The sequence below is a fragment of the Lepisosteus platostomus genome, chromosome 8, assembly GCF_059453375.1.
Source record: "Lepisosteus platostomus isolate fLepPlt1 chromosome 8, fLepPlt1.hap1, whole genome shotgun sequence".
In the NCBI taxonomy this organism is placed as follows: domain Eukaryota; kingdom Metazoa; phylum Chordata; class Actinopteri; order Semionotiformes; family Lepisosteidae; genus Lepisosteus; species Lepisosteus platostomus.
In genome coordinates, this window is record NC_142618.1 from 18,764,970 (window position 1) to 18,779,314 (window position 14,345).

At 47.2% G+C, this 14,345-nt stretch overlaps 1 protein-coding gene across 6 annotated transcripts in view; it reads right to left on the bottom strand.

The window, feature by feature from the left end:
- slc43a3a (solute carrier family 43 member 3a) overlaps window positions 1–14,345 on the bottom strand; it is a 38,448-nt gene that overhangs the window by 15,458 nt on the left and 8,645 nt on the right. For 3 of the 6 annotated variants that reach the window (XM_088642695.1, XM_088642692.1, XM_088642694.1), the window contains exons 2-3: window positions 1,381–1,958; window positions 507–691 (exon numbers count right to left, since the gene is read on the bottom strand). In XM_088642695.1, coding sequence (XP_088498821.1) covers window positions 507–687 — 181 coding nt within the window. In that variant the 5' untranslated portion in view covers window positions 688–691; window positions 1,381–1,958. Of the gene's footprint in view, window positions 1–506; window positions 840–1,380; window positions 1,959–8,139; window positions 8,256–10,350; window positions 10,501–14,345 lie in introns of those variants that run through there. The other 3 variants (XM_088642693.1, XM_088642690.1, XM_088642691.1) reach the window with 3 other exon arrangements.

A 14,345-nucleotide genomic window follows, 5' to 3' on the forward strand; every position in this document is an offset into this window, starting at 1 on the left:
CATTAACACTGCACTGAGAGAGAGGGGTTAATACAGTCCAGACACACTGACTGGACACTACAGGACATTAACACTGCACTGAGAGAGAGGGGTTAATACAGTCCAGACACACTGACTGGACACTCCAGTACATTAACACTGCACTGAGAGAGAGGGGTTAATACAGTCCAGACACACTGACTGGACACTACAGGACATTAACACTGCACTGAGAGAGAGGGGTTAATACAGTCCAGACACTGACTGGACACTCCAGGACATTAACACTGCACTGAGAGAGAGGGGTTAATACAGTCCAGACACACTGACTGGACACTACAGGACATTAACACTGCACTGAGAGAGAGGGGTTAATACAGTCCAGACACACTGACAGGACATTAACACTGCAGTATTACTCAGCACTATTCTGGAAACGAGACAAGCTGCACGTTACAGGACAGGAGGTCAGGGTTAGCCGTGAGTGCTCCGGTGGCAGGAGGTGGACACAGGGGCCGGTCCCTCACCTGTGTGCCGCGTGCCGTTGCTGTCGGTGTGGTTGGAGCAGAGGGAGGAGAAGTAGCCGTCGCTCTTGAGAACGAAGACCAGGGAGGCCCAGCCGAAGACCAGGCCCGCGAAGCACATGCACTCCACCAGGCCGGTGAGAAAGGTCAGGGCCCGCTGCAGAGGCTGCCCCCAGGCCCCCATCCCGCTGCGAGAGAGCTGCAGGTGAGCGGTCCGCACGTCTGTGGCTCCTCCCGCCCGCCTCTTCCCCGTGCCCGCCTGTCCCTGGGCTCCTGCTCCCCTCTGCCTCTCCTTATCTCTCTCTCCACAGCCGCCCCGCCCCACTCTCTCTGCTATCTCTGCGCCCCTGCACGGCCTGCCCAGCTGTCTGCCTCAGGCATGACTGATGAATTACAGGGTGTTGCCATAGAAAACACAAGCAACACAACATCTATAGACACTTATAATGCATTAACATACAATATACAGAGAATTATTGAGAGACAGGCTCACTGTCTGCTCCTCAGGCTGTGACAGGAGATCACACACTGTATTATTATTATTGAGAGACAGGCTCACTGTCTGCTCCTCAGGCTGTGACAGGAGATCACACACTGTATTATTATTATTGAGAGACAGGCTCACTGTCTGCTCCTCAGGCTGGGACAGGAGATCACACACTCTAATATTATTATTAAGAGACAGGTTCACTCTCTGTTCCTCAGACTGGGACAGTAGATCACATACTGGGCTCCCAGTTCAACTGAGTTTCCTCCTCCCTCTCCCAGTAGGATTGGGACTTGTTGTGAATCTGGCAGGTGTGGGAACGCGGGGGTTAGATTTTCAGAGTCTCAGGTGCGCTCTTTCTGGAAAACAATGCTGACAATGTAAACTAACCCTCTGATCTCCTGGAGTGCTGTTGTGTTGTCTTCTCCGGGGGGGTTAGCTTTGTCTTCCTTGCTGTATTGTCGTCCTGGACTGTGCGGCAAGACGGTTTTCCCTCAGGGGATGAGCAAGCTTGTATCCTGGACGGGGTACGTTTTGGGCTTCAGAGTTCTTTCCTGCTGGTTGTTTCTAGAAGGCCCCGAGCTGTGGAAGGAGAGAGTTCTAGAAGGCCCCAAGCTGTGGAAGGAGAGAGTTCTAGAAGGTCCCGAGCTGTGGAAGGGGTGAGTTCTAGAAGGCCCCGAGCTGTGGAAGGAGAGAGTTCTAGAAGGCCCCGAGCTGTGGAAGGAGAGAGTTCTAGAAGGCCCCGAGCTGTGGAAGGAGAGAGTTCTAGAAGGTCCCGAGCTGTTGAAGTGGAGAGTTCCAGAAGGTCTGCTCAGCTCTAGAACAGTGTTGCCCGGCGGGGGCTCCAGGCGCAGAAGAGACAGTGTTCTCTTTCTTCTACTTCCTTGGCTCCCAGCAGGTCCCGGCGGCTGAGGCTGGGTTTTGTTCCAGCGGGGAAGGAGGCCCCTCCTGCCACTCCCTTTCCCGTCCTGAAGAAACAACAAACATTTCACTCCCTAACATAACACAACAGCACATCATTAGCCCTATACAATTTCTTGCACTTAGGAATTTGTCTTTTCCCATACCCCAGCTTGCTCTCCGTGAGACACATAGACAGGGAGAGAAGCTGGGGGTCAGAGCGCAGCGTCTGCCATTGTACAGCCCCCCTGGGGCAGCTGGGGTTAAGGGCCTTGCTCAGAGGCCCAGTAGAGTAGGATCCTCCTGCCAGTCGCGGGATTTGAACCGGTAAGCCTCCAGCCACAGCCGCAGATCCTTACCCACAGAGCCACCGCTCCGCACCCTCCCTCCTGCGATCCGACTCTCCTGTCCGCGTGCCTGCACCCTCGCCCAGGCGTTTCCAGGCGAACGGCCAGGAATGGTACGCAGCGTTCTGTACTACCCTGGTCCTCTGTACTCCTCAACGTTCGTGCTAAACAAATGGATGGACATTTGACATGGCATGACAGCAAGGCAAGAGGTCTGAAGCTGTGTTACAGAGGCTTGAGCATCCCTGAAGCAGCTCCTGACTCTGGGCACAAGTCCTTCCCAGTAGCAGTGGCCAGCGTGCGGGACGACCAGCAGGGGATCGGAAAACCTCCACCTGCCTATCAGAGAGCTTGTTCGCTCTGTGCACGCACCTCATGTCTGCCTTGGCCATGTAGTTACGTGTTTTATGTGGCCCTTTTCTTCAGCTCTCTGTTTTGTCTTCTGTCACGGGAGGTTGATGTTAGCCTGTTAGTCAGATCGTCCTTGCAAATGGGAATTTCTGCTCGGTTGAAGTGTCTGATTTAATAAAGGATATATACAGTATACTGTATCATAGGGTGGCACGATGGCGCAGTGTAGAGCAGGGCTGTCTTGCAGCACTGGGACCCTGGGTTCAGTTCCAGACCTGGGGTGCTGTCTGTGTGGAGTTTGTATGTTCTCCCTGTGTGGGTTTCCTCTGGGTGTTCCAATTTCCTCCTTCGGTCCAAAGACATAGTGGTAGAGTTAACCTACCACTATGTCTTTGGACCGAAGGAGGAAATTGGAAAATTGGTTTCTGGGAAAATTGTCCCTGGTGTGAGAGTGTGTGTGTGTTTGTGTCTGTTTGCCCTGTGATGGACTGGTGTCCTGTCCAGGGTGTATCCTGCCCAGCACCTGTTGGTTACTGAGACAGGCACCAGCTCCCCTGTTATCCTTTAATGCGTAAAGCAGTTGGAAAATGGATGGATGGATATATGTACTGCATATACTGTAGGTGTGACAGGTTGCCCCATGTGAGGGCTGTAATGACAGTGACTGCCATCAGAGGGCGCCAAAATGGCCATAAGAGTTTGTCTTGTCACTAGCTTAATGAGCTCCGTGAGCTCTATGAAGTTGGCCCCCCTACAGACAGCACAAACGATGAAACCCACCTCATTCGTTAGTGCAACATTTGTGCCGGTTTGTGCCGTTGAAAGTAGCGTTTGTGCTGCATACGTTCCCGAGATATAGCGCTTTGTTTGCACAGTGCCTTTGACCTCCAGTGACCCCGTCTGCCGAGTTCAAGCGTCTGTTACCCGTGCGAGCGTAAAAGTTCTGAACTTTGTTCCTCTGTGTGCCCGGGTGGGGGGCGGCGGTGGATTTTGCATTTAATATCAGTGTCTTCTGTGCGTTTGTGTGAGCAGGAAAATTAAATTTCTCTCCAATATCATACCCTAATCAGAAGAGTTGCGGGTGTAGCCTTAAAAAGCGAACATTAGCAAACAATTCTTACAAAGAGGCTTTAACGAACACGTCTTAATACCTCTTAGCAGTGTCCTTTTTAAAAAATCTGAAGAAGTACTCAATTTCGCATTGTCTCCTTAAATAAACATAGGCATAAAGGGACGTGTGAAGATCCGACCTGTCTGTCGAGCCACATATTTAAAAAGACTTGAATTTGCAACTTTCTGAACCACTGTTGCTCTTTTTTATGCAAAGCACATTGAAAAGGAACCAGGACTTCAGAACTTTTTTTTTAAGGGGCACTATGTACAAAGTTTACACAGTTTATAACTCATCCGAGAAACAAGAGTCTACCATCTCACACATGCAGACCGCGGCAATATTGGAAAATATTTTTATTTTCACAGAACAGAAGTGAACATATGTCTAGGTTCTTTGAAAAACTGGCATTATCCGCGTGTTTGTATTTACAGGGGTCTTACGCGCAAACATCACAGTCCTTTTATCTTTGTGTTTCCGGCCAGTCCTTGGTGTAGAATACAGCGTGAGGGCACACCTGCCCTCTGAAGACACAGGTATAGGTGCCTGTGTTAGATCCTCAGGTGAAGTCGAGTCTTCTGCAGTCTGGTATGTAATGACCCAGACATGTTTGCACGTCCTGCTCCATGAAGTTGCCCACCCGCCCGTCGAACAGCACAAACGACGAAACTCGCGGCAATCGTTAGTGCTGAGTTTGTGCCGGTTTGTGTCGCTGTAAGTAGCGTTTGTGCTGCTTTCGTTTCCGAGATACTGTATAGCGCCTTGTTTTTTCGGGTAATCACGTGAACATCTACAAGGATGTTAACAGGTACCAACAAACTCGGTACTTGAGCTCCTGATTGTGATGAAAACAATGGGGGCAATTTGTTTTCCGAGTCTGTCTGGTCGGGTGGGGTGGATGTTTCAATATATTTCAATAAAAGCGCGTTCTTCTCCTGGGTCTGGCGTCACTCTGTGACGTACAAAATAGGAAAGTCACGACCACCAGATCTTTCAGTTGTGATCTTTTGATCAGTTGACCCCAGATTTTGGAGCCTTTACACGAATAAACAGTCTTACATTTAGGGAGGAGGTACTATGTTAGTTTATTGGGTTAGGCGTTTTCTTTTATGTTTTAACCATGTTCTCGAAAATGTATTGCTTGTGTACTCCTTTCATTAGTGAAGAGACCCCAGTTTCCAAATTACCGCTGGTACAACACGAGAGCCCATATTCACATTTTTAGGAATAAGTTTCCAGATCGATATAATTTAACAATAAAAAACAAAATTGAAAGCACATTATAATAGATCATACACTTTACATTTCTATTCATTTTTAAAGTACAGCGCAGAAGGTGTTTCCCTTAAATATACGATAATAATTATATAATATATAAAAATGTTCAAATACCATGTATTCATTACAGAAAGCAGCGGAGACCGTTATAATGCAAATAAAAATGTATTTATTTCGAAGAGTACGGGATTATTGTGAATCAATAAAGACGTTAAAAAAACCAAGCCGATGTCGTTATTTGCAAATAAGTAAAGCATTTTAAAACTAGATTCTCACTGACAGTAAACAAGCCGATCCACCTGGCGCTGCTAGCTTGAACAGCTCTCAGACCCGCGATTGGCTAAACCCCCGAGCAGTTCTGGCCGCAATTGGGTGAAGAGTGAGAATCGACACTCTGATTGGGTAAAGCGCCACAGCGGAAGTTCCGTGTGTACCGTGTGTGCAGTTTGAGCACGCTGGATATACAGTAACACATCCATTGGTTTCCAATTACTGATCAATCTAAGAGAAGTCGCACTGAGGTCAAAACTGAATAGCAGACAAAGAATGTCGTGGCATCCACAGCGCGTTCACGACTCCGATAGCATGTCACGATAGGAGTGCGCGCATCACGATCGCATCACGATCACATCGCGATACCCATTGCGACTGGCGCATCACTGTCCATATATCGCAATATGACATGTGGTGACACCCCCATGTGGTGACACGGAGTCCACATATCCTGATATGACAGAGGCCCCTGCGCCCATGTCGCGACATGAAGCCCATATATCGCGATATGAAATTGCCGACAAAAATGCCCCGCCCCCATGTCGCGACATGAAACCTGTATATCACGATATGAAATACCCTGACAAAAATGCCCGTCCCCATGTCGCGACATGAAACCTGTATATCGCGATATGAAATACCCCGACAAAAATGCCCCGCCCCCATGTCGCGACATGGAGTCCATATGTTGCCACACGTCCGATCTGGTTATATCATGTCCTGATATGAGACCTTTTTTGCGACAGCGGTGCCAGGGTGGCATGGAAGCAAGGTGCCAGTCGCGATATATACTGCCGTGATATAAATGTGTTATACATTAGGTCCCTATCATGACATGCTGCAGAGGTCTTGTCGTGATGTTATCCCAGCGTTTGGCAACAACGTGTCACGGTAGGAAAAGAAAAGGAAAACGAGCTTTAGAAAAAACCATAGATCTTACAATCACGGTGATTTTACATACATTACAACCACAGGTTTATGTCATAGATGGTTAACTTGTTGGCATGCGTCATGTCTTAGTATTATTCACATCTAAGTAGGCTCATATGTTTAAAGATATTGATTGTATTGACAATGTTAAGGGTACGAGCCAAACTGTAACAGTTTGAACTCGGCAGACGGGGTCACTGGAGGTCAAAGTCACCGTGCATGGTCACGTGATCACCTGCAAAACAAGGCTATATCTCGAGAACGAAAGCAGCACAAACGTTACTTTCAACGCCCCAAAACCGGCACAAACGCAGCACTAACAAATAAGACCGCTTTGGTTTTCCTATGACATTGCAGGGGGGCTGAGTGACACACCTTGACCTCTGAAGACACAGATATGACTGCCTTTGTTAGATAGTTAAATTTCTCCCAGGTGAAATCGTGTCTTTTGCAGAATGCAATGTAATGACCCAGGACATGTTTGCTCGTCCAGCTCCATGAAGTCCCCACCCTACCCAAGAAACAGCACAAACGATGAAACCCACTGCAATTGTTAGTGCTACATAAATGAGAGTTTTTGTGTGTTGTTGGGGAATGAGTCTTCACAATTACCACCTTGTTTTATCCGAGTGGATGTAGCACACTGCATCAAACTGGTAAGCAGGTGGGATTGACAGGGACGAAGACAGAGAATTTAACGTTTGGAGCATAGCCCAGCCGATTCAGTCTGTGTCACTGGATGATGCAAAACAGCTCATCAGGGCACTTATTATTGTAGCTTTAAGTGAGGCAGAAGGGAGTGATGCATTGGGAAGGCCTGTCATTTTGCAGAAAAGCAAACTATTTCTGAAGAAAAAAATCGCAGAAGGATACGTTGCTTTTTCTTCTGATGAATTTCTAGAAGAAAGAGGTGTAGCGGGGGACCAAGAGCCAAGCTGTACCCTTGATGCACGCCCGACAGCACTGAGAGACTGGGTAACAGAAATCTGTGAAGAATGAGACCGGCCCGGTTGCCCTACGATGTTGTAGGGGGGCTGAGTGATGTCACAACCCCGAAAAAAACAGGGCGCTATATCTCGGAAACGAAAGCAGCACAAACGCTACATTCAATGGCACAAACCGGCACAAACGTAGCACTCACGAATGAGGTGAGCTTCATCGTTTGTGCTATGTGTAGGGGGGCCAACTTCACAGAGCTAGCATAGCGTCACTTACACTGTATGTGCACTACTGTTTGATTAATGGTTTGGTGTGCATTACTGAGTTTGGTATATATATATATTAATAATAATAATAATAATAATAATTAATTGCTTACACTTATTTAGCGCTTTTCTTGGCACTCCACTTAAAGCACTTTACAGGTGATGGAGATTCTTCTCCGCCACCACCGGTGTGCAGCCCCACCTGGATGATGTGACAGCAGCCATAGCACCAGAACTATTAGTATATATGGGTGCTAGAGAGAGGGTGTGTTAAAACGGTGTTTCAGGCATTAGATGACAGAGACTAAGAGGTTGCACTGGGAGAGCAAGGTAAGCTGTTGAGGGAAGGACAGGTGAGTACAAGGGGTTTTATTCTGTATAGCGTTACATGCGCTAAAGCCACTTCCTGGACTTGTACATTCCAGCAGAGCGTGGAGAGGTTTATTTCCAAACAGCCTTGAGGTCACTCAACCACCCTAGCAGGGACTGTCCACACAAGTCAGTATTATTAGAGGGGGTCGCAAGTGACATTGTTTTATGTGGAAGAGCAAGAACAGAAGGCACTTCTTCACACAAAGGGTGGTGGGAGTGTGGAACAAGCTGTCCAGTCATGTTGTTGAAGCCGATACCCGGGCTTCTTTCAAGTCACAGCTGGATGAGACCCTCCAGTCAGGACAGGAGGCACTTCTTTACACAAAGGGTGGTGGTAGTGTGGAACAAGCTGCCCAGCCATTGTGTTGAAGCTGATACCCACAGATATGTTAACTACTGACTACCGAAAGGCCTCCTGGTCTCCCTGATTACTCCTCCCACCCTCTTCATTTGCAATTCCAGCTGCTACAGTACCCTCAGGAAGGTGCTTTACAACGCCTGTGGCCAAGAAAAATGTCTTCAAGAAATCCTTTATTCCCTGCGTAATCGGTATATTAAACACAGTGACTGTTTCCTGTATGGAGCTAGCGGATTGTGTGTAATGGTAGTGTAATATGGGCAGAGTGTGATGTGTGTTTGTGCGTTGCTGCATGTCTGTGACTATTGTTTTTTTTAAGTGTTTTTATTTTCTGTTGTGGTATTTGTTTTTTGTGGTTTTGTATTGTGATGCCAAAGACCAATTTCCACCCTTTTTGATGGACAGTAAAGTTGCATCTTATACATTTTTTTAGTTGCATCTTTGTAATCTTTCTGACCGCAGAGGCTTCAATATGCGGGGTGAATGTTATGCCTGCTGGGAAGGAAATCAAACTGGACAGGAACATGGAAATCAAGGCTTAACTAATGAGCGACAGTCCTGACAGAAAACCCACTAGACGTATTGAAACAGGTGTCAAGTGCCTCAACTTGAATTCTCCATGTGAAAGGGGATGATCCAGCGGAGATCACGACTCTCCTATGTCCCTGCTAACAGCACCAGTTTCACAAACGCCCCTAGGTGTCCATCAGGATGCAGTATGTCGATAGGAAGCGCCTTTGTTTGCCAACACTGGGAGTTGTAAGTGTTGGGTAACATTTTATTCTTACACAAAAGTTGTTAATTTGTAATGTGCAATTTCCACTACATACCCTTCCTGTGTTGCCATAACCAGATCTTTACTGTACCTAAGAAAGATCGCAAGCAGGCTAGATGAGCTGAAGAGCCTCCTTTTGTTTGTAATTTTTGTCCTCTGTTTCTTGAAGGATTCCCGGGAATGAGCTTCAATACCATGGGTGTGCAGCTTGTTCCACACTTCCACCACTCTTTGTGTAAGAAGTGCCTATTGTCCTGACTGGTGGATCTCATCCAGCTGTTTCTTTAAAGAAGCCAAGTTATCAGCTTCAGTACCATGGCTGTGCAGCTTGTTCCATGCTCCTACTACTCTTTGTGTAAAGAAGTGTCTACGCCCATGACTGGAGGTTCTCATCCAGCTGTTTGTTTAAGAAGCCAGGGAATCGGCTTCAACAACATGGCTGGACAGCTTGTTCCACACTCCTACCACCCTTTATGTAAAGAAATGCCTCCTGTCCTGCCTGGAGGATCTCATCCAGCTGTCTCTTGACAGAAGCCAGGGTATCAGTTTCAGAAGTGACTCCTGTCCTGCAGATCTCAACCAGATTGATAAGTTGCTGTCGAAATGACCCTGATGGCCCTCGACCATTATTGTTTCTTATTCCTTTGCAGAAGAAACAGACCTGGAAACATCAAATGTCTGCAGTTTCTTTAAGGCATGGCTGTTGCTTTCAGATACAGGAAGAAATGAGCTCGCCAGGCCGTGTGGTTCAAGTTCTGAAAGACCTGAGGTTCCTGGTTCGAACCCTGATCCTGCCTCAGCCACCCTTGCCACCTGCGAGGTGTGAGCAGATGGGTCCAACAGGGAGAGGCTGTGTGGCCACTCCTTTCTATTGTATTTCTCATATTCCTTTACTTGATTTAGCCAGGTCAGTGAATGGAGAACAGATCCCCAACAGTTACCTGGAGACCCACTTATAATACAGCAATTTCAAGGAAGCACCTTGCTCAAGGCTCCAACAGCTGTGCCTCACCTGGGCTTTGAACCTGCAACCATACAGGTCTGGAGCTCCTAGCCACTGCTGCATAGTACATGCTCTTATTACATCATATGTTATCTTCAAAAACATCAATGTCGCATTTGGAACAGATCCCAAATGCTTTGCATCAAAAAGTTAAATTCATTTCTATAACGAGAATTGTTGCGAAATAAAAAAGCCATGCTTTGGTGGCCTATCGACCATATTTTTCTAATATATGATGGCAACCAAAATCCCAGGATGTACTAAGAGACACCCATAGTTTAGAACTGAAACACCTCACTGGAAGCATACAATCCAGATTTTAATTCAAGTGCGGGCACTTCAAAACAAAGTAAAGCTGAAATTGGCAGTTCTGACACGACAATACATATTCACTGCTGCTGTGCCAAATTCAACTGCTGCTACTGCTAGTAACCATGAAGAAATGCCCAGTACAGACCTGTGCGCCTGCTCGGTAGAGTGGTCCTGAGTGCTCTCAGTCTGAATTCAGCAGCCGAAACAGACTCCGCTCACTCTGTCTGTGGTGTGAAATATTCGTGTACTGCTCCTCCCACTCTGTCTGTCCACCCTCCCCTCTTGTGGCAAAAAAAGGGAAAGAGGATATTGTCTTATGTTTGAAAGAGGAAGGAAATTACCAGTAGTATGTGCTGGATTTTCAGCTCAACTGTGCAACTGGTGCGCGTACAGGAATCCAGTGTGTGTACGCTTATAATACATTAATTTCGAGGAAGCACCTTGCTCAAGGCTCCACCAGCTGTGCCTCACCTGGGCTTTGAACCCGCAACCATACAGGTCTGGAGCTCCTAGCCACTGCTGCATATTACATGCTTTTATTACATCATATGTTATCTTCAAAAATATCAATGTTGTCATATTTGGGACACACGCCAAATGTTTTGCATCATAAAGTTAAATTCATATCCATAACGAGAATTAAACGCAAGGGGAAGGAAATTTCCAGTAGTATGTGCTGGATTTTCAACTCATCTGTGCAACTGGTGCGCATACAGGAATCCAGTGTGGGTACAGACATCTGTATGTAACTGCTGTGTGTGTGTGCAGGACTCCAGTGTGTGTACAGACATCTGTATGTAACTGGTGCATGGATCTCTGAGGATCAGGTCTCCAGATCCTTGACACTAGTTCTGTGGGAATCAGCTATCTAGATCTGAGACACTTGATCTCTGAGGAGCAGCGATCTGGATGTGTGACACTGTATCTTTGAGGATCAGGTCTTCAGCACTATTCACCTTAATGGACTCCTATCAATTCCGTCTATTGGACTTGTTTCTCCAACGATATGTGTGACACAGGATCAGGTGTCCCAATCCTCACAGCACCCAGCATGAAGGCCTGAAGAGGACCCCTGTCTTGGCCCACCTCAGTGGAAGGGTCAGGGGTCCCACTCCTCACACTGCTGTGAATGTGTCTGGCCTTTGGAACTATGAAACAGAGCCCAGAGATTCAGCCCAAAGCTATTGACACTCCTTAGTAAAACACTTCGTTAACAGGTACAGGTCGTTAGACAGCAGCTGAAAGAGCAGGCTGTGTTCTCTGTGCCAGGGGACAGCTCAACAGCACAGCCTGTGTAAAGAGCATCTTTGACACACTAGTGCTGCCACAGGCTGTGTGGTTAAATGCTCTCGATCCGCCGTGCAGGTTTGTGGAAGGAAACACAGTGGGGAGTCTTCAGCCTGTCCCATAATGCACCTCACCTGTCAGCGTCCTGTTTTTTTATCACGCAAGGACGGTATGTAGACTGCCTTCATCTCGTTCACCAGTTATTCATCGCGAGAATTTACGGAGGGTCCAAGTAGCAAAACATTTACAATAATCTTGAGAATTAAGAACCAACAGTGAAACACAAACCAAGGGAAAAGTGGGGAAACTACGCCTTAGTGCATTGAAAAAGAGGCATGTTACACTTCTGTTCTTTACACAGTGGGTGGTGGGAGTGTGGAACAAGCTGCCCAGCTGTGTTGTTGAAGCCTTTACCCTGGTGTCTTCCAAGAAACAGATGGATGAGATCTTCCGATCAATTACTTACTACCAAATGGGCTTGATAACCTAGACTGTAATTTTCTTACATTTTTAAATAGTTATGACATCATGTACAGAAATGGGACCTTTTCTGCTCATTCTGCAAAGTAAGCATGTGGACAAAATTAGCCACTGTCATAGTGAGAGGAATAGTGCTCGATCACAAGACTACAGGCAGTACTACTGCCTTTTCCTTCCTGTGTGCCAGTGCAAATATTTGTGTCCAAGGTTATGAACGCATACAGAGAGTCACTTCTCTATTCTGACAGTGAGAGAAAATATTATGTAGGGTGGTTAATACAGTTCAGACACACTGACTGGACACTACAGGACATTAACACTGCACTGAGAGAGAGGGGTTAATACAATTCAGACACACTGACTGGACACTCCAGTACATTAACACTGCACTGAGAGAGAGGGGTTAATACAGTCCAGACACACTGACTGGACACTACAGGACATTAACACTGCACTGAGAGAGAGGGGTTAATACAGTCCAGACACACTGACTGGACACTACAGTACATGAACACTGCACTGAGAGAGAGGCTATAATACAGTAAAGACACACTGACTGGACACTACAGGACATTAACACTGCACTGAGAGAGAGGGGTTAATACAGTCCAGTCACACTGACTGGACACTACAGGGCATTAACACTGCACTGAGAGAGAGGGGTTAATACAGACCAGACACACTGACTGGACACTATAGGACATTAACATTGCACTGAGAGAGAGGGGTTAATACAGTCCAGACACACTGACTGGACACACAGGACATTAACACTGCACTGAGAGAGAGGGGTTAGACTGGACACTACCGTACAAGTTTACAGTACAAGGGCACATCTCTCCTAACGCTATTTCCGTGCAGTTGTCACAGTAAGACTCCTGTTGCACAATATTCTGAGCCTGTGCTGGGTTTGCTAGCTGCTGAGCCTTGAGCAACTGGTCCCCAGGAAGCAGAAGAGGCATCGTGTACACAGTCTCTGAAGCACTAGTGCACAACGCAAGCCTCCGCCAGGAAGGTGATGAATTCACTTGTCAGGATTGCCATCAACATCGGCCGGAAGATGAACCGGACTCCCCAGCGCAAACGCAGCCCCCAGCAGGCCCTGGGAACAATGTGGGAGCAGCCTCACGTACTGTAGCACCACCCTGCTCTGGGAGGGTAACACTCGGACGGTGATGGAGCGCGTCAGCTCGGAGGCAGAGATCTCCTGTGTGGGGGAGCTGTGATTGCATGAATGTGGAGAATGCGGTGATGAGGAAAGTTTGCGGTGAAATGCGAGCAAAACATATCCCCTATTGCAGGGCAACCGGACGTGGTACCTCTCCATTACACAATTTTGTTTCGACAGTATTCTATAGGTCATTTACATCTTTTTATGATCGATTAAGGAGATGCCTGTATTAAAGGACTGCAGTGGACTGGAAGTACACCCCCTGGTCAAGAGTTAGACACCCTGGGGAAGTGGAGAGCCTGTCTGAGTGTGCCCACAGCGGTGATCACCAGTGGATATATAGGTGGATGCTGCACATTGGTGGTGGTGGAGGGGAATCCCCATTACCTGTAAAGCGCTTTGAGTGGAGTGTCCAGAAAAGCGCTTTATAAGTGTAAGCAATTAATATTATTATTATTATTATATTCACTGTGTGGACTCCACACGCATCTGAAGTGAACGAGAGCCAATTTCCCCATTCCATCCAGGCGTCACTAGCACGGGAGATTCCACAACACAGGAAACACAGATAAGACGGCAAGCTCTCTTACAGAAAATGCTTTGAATGTAGTACTCCACATAGTGCCGGGGTTACCTGGATAAAATCACTAGCTGGGAAGAAGAAATTCTTCCACGGCTCAGCACACTCGTTGGTGTTTCCTGTTCTCTTTCTCGTCTCTAAATCTCTGTTCGAGTTCTTACATTGTCATCCATTCCTGTGGGGGGCTGGCTTAACTAGAAGGCCCAGTCACTATTCAGTGTTTGTTCTTTAATAGGGTGGTTAAGATCAGATCACTTTATTGGCCATATACAATTTCTTGCATTAGGAATTTGTCTTTTCACAGACCCCAGCTTGTTCTCCATGAGACACACAGACGGGGAGAGAGAAGACTTGGGGTCAGAGCACAGGGTCAGCCATTTATACGGCGCCCCTGGAGCACTTGGGGTTCAGGGCCTTGCTCAGGAGCCCACAGGAGTAGGATTCTTCTGCCGGCTGCGCGATTTGAACTGGCAACCTTCCAGCTAAAGAGACAGATCCTTAGCCACAGAGCCACCACTCCGCCGAATGAACCCAACTAAGTTATTAGAAACTAAATCTGATCCTCTGCGGAGCAGTGGCTCTGTGGCTAAGGATCTGAGCAGTGCGAGCTTGGCTGAAACTC